Below are 6,553 nucleotides of genomic sequence, written 5' to 3'. Positions count from 1 at the left end.
GGTCAGGCTCCCCGCCGCCCGCGCTGCCCGCCTCGGGGGGTGGGGGTGGGGATTGGTGCCCGTCTGAGGGGACAGGGCCGCCGGTCACCTGCGTCCGCTTCCCTTCCGCACCCGCACAGCCCCGCTCCGACCGCGGTCCCTTTGTCCGCCCGCCCCGCTCCACGCTCGGCTCCCACGAATGGGCCGACGCGGTAACGACGAGATTTGTCCGCTGATTTTTCCCCTTCACCACCCAAAGGGGTGGGGTGGGGGCCCTGGGAAACGCGAGGCCGCCCAGGCTCAGGGCTGCGAACCGGAGCGGGTCGCGCGGCGGGAAGGCCGGTCCCGGCCGCCTGCCCCGGGGGACGCCGCGCCCTGCGCGCCTCCCCGGCCGCTGGGCTGCGACTCTGAGCCAGGGACCCAGCAAATCAGAGGCCACGTAAAGCAGTTTTTGACTGGAAGTAGAGTGTATTTATTTGCAGCAATCCTTTAACAATGATCAAATTTTGACAACAAGCAACAGCAATTACTGCTAAGTGTTGCCTCTAGATCGGAGCGGCAGATAGCAGGAAACTGTATTATCTCGAAAACAAACGGAAAGGCCCTGAATGACTGTAATCAAACCGCCATCTCCCCAAAGTCTGATTGACAGGGCAGATCCCCCTACGATAATGAATTTATTACATTTCCTGGGTTATTTACAAAGGGGGAGGGCCGATCCGGATTGCCCCCTAGGTTTAACTGTAAATTAACAAGAAAAATGGGATTGAAAAGAAACCACCTGGACTAAAATGCCCTGCTCTTTGCTCCTTCCTTCTTGTTATTGTTTTAAATCTTTTTCAAAAAATAATTGTTCAACAAACATATCTTCTAAAATAAGTTTCCCAAAGATTAAATATCCCTTTCCAACCCGCCATACATGTTTTGTTTTTAAATCAATTCTTCTGCGACAGACATGAAGGACTGTAGATGTGGAAGAGTTATATACATACGTTTAAAAGCTGGGTTTTTTCCTCTTAAAAAGGAGTGAAATGAACAGGAAGAAAATCCTCCAGCATTTGGCTCCCAGGGGTGCCTAATACACATCGCGGTTTTTTAATGGGATACACAAGCCGAATCTTCATTATGCGTATCTGGAGGCAGAGCCACCTCTCTCCACACCCAGGTATCACTGCGGTGAGACCGCTGCTGATTCATGGGCTTAACATTTCCAAATCATGTTCAGTCATTACGGAGGAAATGAATTTGTGTATATGCCAACTCGGATCTGTTAAGGAAAATCTCTCTTTCCTAGCCACAAAGCAAGCTGCCTGTACAGTACGTTTTGCAGAAGATGCTGCAGGAAAAAAAAAATCTAAACAAAAAGAGACTTTTATGTGAAATTTGACAAGGAATAGCCACAGGGTGTCTCCATTTTTTTCAGAGATTTAGGAGAATTGATAATTTCTAGTGTTTTAATCTCTGAAATCTTTTTCTTATAATAATTAAGGCTGTATGAAAGTATCCAGACATATAGGTCTCATTCAAACTGAATGGTAATTTATTAATAAACAAACAATGAATATGTTCAACAAAAAGAAAGAAAAGAGGATAGAGTAAGATTAATACAGTTTCCCTTTTTATAATGAAAAAAAGAGCACAATTTAAAGTTTCAGGCAATTTAACGTCAGGTTTTGGAAACACTTTCTGGCGTTTGGTCCACGACATCCAACTACAAATTAAAAATAAATTACTATGTTGCAATTTACATTTTAAAACAAGTCCATGGATAAAAAGTAAGCGATTTTCATATACGGGGACTTCCTACCTCCTTTCAAGAGGATAAAATAGTATCTTACAGGTGAGACGTGAAGGCAGGAGGCGGCAGGGGAAGGGACAGGACAGGAGTAGGAAAGCGTGCTCTCTGAAAAGAAGGAGAAACTTACGTGTTATCTGGAGTAACACTGTCCTTTAACAAACCATGACTCTGCTGTCTCTGTACGAAACAGTTTACGGTTCTGTTTATTGAGTTAAGGCAAAGTGGAGGCGGCTCCGAATCCATCTTTTAAGAAAATGCTCTTCTTCGTGCTGATGAGTTGAAAGTTTGGAGGGATTCTGTTCGCCGGTCTCGTGAACGTTTCACAAATTGGGTTTTTGGTTTCGGTTTTGCATCGACGGTTCTTTTGGCTGCTTCTGCTCTGGGGTCCGGTTCAGTTCGGCTGGGAGGCGGGCAGGGCGGAGGGGTCAGAACTTGCTGCAGTCGTAGACGAAGGCCCCTGACGTGCGGTACAGGGACTGGCCCGAGGGGAAGGCCATCTGACAGCTGCTGTTCCCGTTCACCGGGGAGTTGCTCAGGCCGATCCGCTGCGACTCAAACATCCCCCGCACCGAGTGGAAGTTCTGCTGCTGGCCCGGGTAGCCCGCCGCGGCCGCCGCCGCCGCGCTCGCCAGGTGGCCCAGGTCCCCGCCCGCCTGGTTCAGGTACCACGAGGCCAGGCGGCCTTGGTGGGCCGCAGGGTGATGGCCGGCCTCCTGGCCGCCGCCGCCGCCGCCGCCGTGGCCCAGTGACGAGGAGCTGCTGCTGGTGGCCGGGGGCAGGGAGTAGTCGGGCAGGGGGTCGTCCACCGAGGAGGCGCCGGCGCCCGCGGGCGCGCCCTGCACGTGGCCGCCGCGCTCCCCGGCCGCGTACAGGCTCATGGCCTGCAGGTTGCAGTGGTAGGTCCCGGCGCCCCCGGCCCCGCCGCCCCCGCCCGAGCCGCCCGCGCCGGGGCTCTGGCTGCAAGGGGAGCCGTACAGGGAGCTCTGGCCCGGCGAGTAGGCGCCCAGCGCCAGCGGGGGCGCCAGGCCCGCGCGCGAGGACGCGGCGGCCGGGGCCAGGAGGCCAGAGCCCAGCTCGGCGGCTGCGCCCTGCGGCGACCCCCGCAGCGACGTCATGATGTTGTCCACGCTGAAGCCCTGGCTGTGCGGCGGCGCGGGCGCGGGCGGCTGGCCGGGCTCCGCGCCGTCCAGGCTCAGCGGCCGCGCCGCCGGCAGGCCGCCCGGGGGGCTGCCCCCGCTGGACAGGCTGCTGCTGCTGCTGTCGGGGCTTTCGATTTTGGGCACCGCGGCGGCGCCAGCGCTGCCGCTGCCCAGGGCGGCGGCCGGGGACAGGGGCTGGGGCGGCGAGGGGCACGTACCGTTCTCGGTCTTGATGTCCTGGATGCGCACGGGCGGCGGCTGCGCTCCGGGCGCCGCGCCGTCTGCCTGCTCGGGCGGCGCGGGCGCGGGCTGGCGGCCGGGCTGCGGCGGCGGCGGCGGCGGCGGCTCCTTGAGGTGCAGCCGGTCTTTCTCCTCCTTGTCTTTCACGGCGTCCTTCTTCTTGAAGCGCCGCCGCCGCCGCAGGAAGCTGCCGTTCTCGAACATGTTGTAGGAGTCCGGGTCCAGCGTCCAGTAACTGCCCTTGCCTGGCTTCTTGTCGTCGCGCGGCACCTTGACGAAGCACTCATTGAGCGAGAGATTGTGGCGGATACTATTCTGCCAGCCTTGCTTGTTGTCCCGGTAGAAGGGGAAGCGGTCCATGATGAACTGGTAGATGCCGTTCAGGGTGATCTTCTTGTCCGGCGCGTTCTGGATGGCCATGGTGATGAGCGCGATGTAGCTGTAGGGCGGCTTCACCATGTCCTTGGGCTGCGGCTGCGGCGTGTAGGGCCCATAGGCGCGGGCCATGCCGCCCGGGTACTGCTCGGCGTGCGCCGGGTGCGAGTACACGCTCATGGGGGCCGGCATGGCGGTGTAGCCGCCCCCGGCCGCCGCCGCCGCGCGGTAGTAGCTCTGCTCGCCGCCGAGGTAGGGCACCACTCCCAGGGAGTTGGGGCTGGAAACGGAGTAGCGCGCCTGCATGGCCCCGCTCGCCGCCGCCGCCGCCGCCGCCGCCGCCCCCCGCCCTCGCTGGGCCGGCCGCCCAGTCCGAGTCCGGGCCTGCGGGCTGGTGCCGGGCCGCCGCCTCCCCTGCGCTCGCCCGGCTCCGGGGCGCCTCCGGCCGCCGAGGAGGCTTGGGGCGGCGGAGAGGGCCGGACGCGGACGCGGCCGACGGCCTAGAACGCGCGCGGCAGCTTCCAGGCGGGAACGGGAAAAAGGAGCCCGAACTAGAAAACAAGCAGACGTCCGGCTCGCCGCGCCGCCTGCGCTTCCAGGAGGCTCTGCCCCAGCCGCCGGCGAAGGCGGCCAGATAACCAGGGCGGGGGGCAGCGCGCCGGCTGCCTGCCCGGGCCCGCGTCACCTTTTTTTCAGTCTCTCGCGCGCCGCCCGCTTAAGGAAGCATTGGGAAAACTTCTGAACTTTTGAGCATCCGTCACCCAGGCGAGGACTTTTTTACGCAGTTACATTTTTTCCGGGCAGTGCAGCCCCGCCCCATCACGGCGGCGGCAGCCAATGGGAGGCGGGAACGCCTCCGAAGGAGCCGGAGGCCGAGCAGCGCCGGCCCGCGCCCCGCCGCGGAGGACCGCGGGGCTGACCACACGCGCGCCGGCCCGCGCCCCTGCCTGCGCCCTCGCCGGAGCCCCGCCCGCGCCCGCAGCCGTGCGGCCCCGCGCCCCGCCGCCCGCGCCAGGCCCTGTCCCCCACCCCGGGCCCTCCGCTGGACGTCCATTGTTCCCGCAGACTTGCCGGGCCCTCCGAGCCCCCCGTAGACCCTTCCTCCGTCCGCCGCTCCCAGATGTCACCGCGTCCTCGAGCCCCAACTCGCGCTGGTTCTCTCCCATTCCTTGGCCGGCCTGGTCGATTCCAGCACTGGGATTTCCCGGGCCTCCCTCCCCTCTCCTCCCTCCCCTCTCCTCCCTCCCCCTCCTCCCTCCCCCTCTCCTCCCTCCCCCTCTCCTCCCTCCCCCTCCTCCCTCCCCCCTCCTCCCTCCCCCTCTCCTCCCTCCCCTTCTCCTCCCTCCCCCCTCTCCTGCCTCCCCCGCCTCCCCCGCCTCCCCTCCCCCTCCCCTGCCTCCCCTCCCCTGCCTCCCCGCCTCCCCTCCCTCCCCTCCCCCTCCTCCCCCTCCCCCTCCCCCTTCCCCCTCCCCTCTCCCCTCTCCCCTCTCCCCTGCCTCCCCTTCCTCCTCTGCCTCCCCTGTCTCCCCTGCCTCCCCTGTCTCCCCTCCCCTGCCTCCCCTCCCCTCCCCTCCCCTGCCTCCCCCCTCCCCCCTCCCCTCCCCGATCGCCAGGCTCCCCGGCTCCCAGAGGTCTCCAGTTTTCCCCACCTGGAAGTTCTCCAGTCCTCCCCACCTGGAAGTTCTCCAGTTCTCCCCACCTGGAAGTTCTCCAGTCCTGAGCTGGCTTACAAAGGGCACGGTTTTAAGGGCTCAGTCACAGCCGAGCTCCGTTCCCGGTGGGGGCGGAGTTGTTGCCCCCACCTCACCGTCCCTGCGACCCCTCCCCAGTAGAAATAAGGGAGGGGGATATGGGGCCTTGCCAGGAGCTTGAGGCCGTGGTCGGCGGCGTGGGTGTCTTCCGCGCGCTGCTGGAGCCTGGAGGCTACCCCAATTCCTCTTCGGGATTCGCAGCGACCGCCCCCTCTTGTCGAGTCCGGCACCTTTCGGCTCAGAGCAGGGGTCAGCCTGCGGGCTCAGTGACAATAGCAGGTGTGATGACAAGAAGCAAGTCAATACGTACCACCTTCCTCTCCGCACGCGCGTGGCTGCCGGCTCGCAGAGATAACGGGTGTAATTGGGGGAACGTTCAGAATCGCACCTGCAGGGTTCGAGGGTCCTGGGGATGAGCACAGCGGCTAATCCCTGTGCAAGCGCCTGAGACTTTCAGTTTCCGGGGAACTGGGATGGAATGGGAAGAAGGAAAGGGAAAGAAACCACGGGCAGGAAGGAGATGGGCCTCCTCTCCTGCAGCGCGCTTCTGCACTTGGGCAACGCTGGAACAGCCCTTCCGGGCCCTTTCCTGCAAAGCTGGAGGAACTGGCGCGTCTAGGGGGCTGTGAAGATGAGCAGCGTGGCGCATCTCACACCTCCACCCTCCAATTCCTGACAATCTTTAACTGCGAGGACGTGTCGGGAACCCTTTTGGCTTCCCGGCTTGAATCCGGCTTTCTCCTCTGCACAATTTGAGCTGCAGCTGCAGTTTAGGAGTTAGGGCGCGGGCCTGTGCAGTTTTAAAATGTTGCATTTCGGAGTGGACCCTGACATGGAGATACGCGAGGACCTGCTCTTTCTGAACCAGCCGGGTGCCCGGAAGCCTGGCTCCCGGGCGCTGCCTGGCCTGCTCCACGCCTGGGCCGCTCCAGCCTCCTTTCCTGGGCGTCCACAAGGCCCCGTCTCCGCGTCTGGAGGAAAACACTGATTTATCGTCAGAAGACTCCTAAACACGTGTGAGGGAAGGGGGGGGGAGAAGCCCCGCGACATGAAAAGTGCATTCGTGTCCAGCCCCCGCCCCACACCCGGACGGAATCTGCCCCTTTGGTCGAGGCCTTGTGGGCTCCCCGGCTTCAGCCTGGAGGCTAAGGAAGTCAGTGGTCCTCCCGAACGCCTCAGCGTTTGGCGACTTCGGCCTTTGAACCGCGTTTCCACCGCTCGCGGTGCGCGGGCACCTACGCGGCGATGGCGACTCGGCCGTATTCCCAGCA

The 6,553-nt window shown here is 62.1% G+C and overlaps 1 protein-coding gene across 1 annotated transcript; it reads right to left on the bottom strand.

Annotated features, from left to right (window-relative positions):
* Positions 1–440: 440 nt before the first annotated feature.
* On the bottom strand, positions 441–3,978 carry FOXC1 (forkhead box C1). The gene has a single exon (XM_079934112.1). The coding sequence runs from the start codon at positions 3,835–3,837 to the stop codon at positions 2,203–2,205; it is 1,635 nt and encodes a 544-aa protein (XP_079790238.1). The 5' UTR covers positions 3,838–3,978; the 3' UTR covers positions 441–2,202.
* Between the last annotated feature and the right edge of the window lie 2,575 nt (positions 3,979–6,553).

This window comes from Stenella coeruleoalba (genome assembly GCF_951394435.1).
Source record: "Stenella coeruleoalba genome assembly, chromosome: 10".
Taxonomy (NCBI): Eukaryota; Metazoa; Chordata; class Mammalia; order Artiodactyla; family Delphinidae; genus Stenella; species Stenella coeruleoalba.
This window is presented reverse-complemented; position numbering and strand designations above follow the sequence as displayed.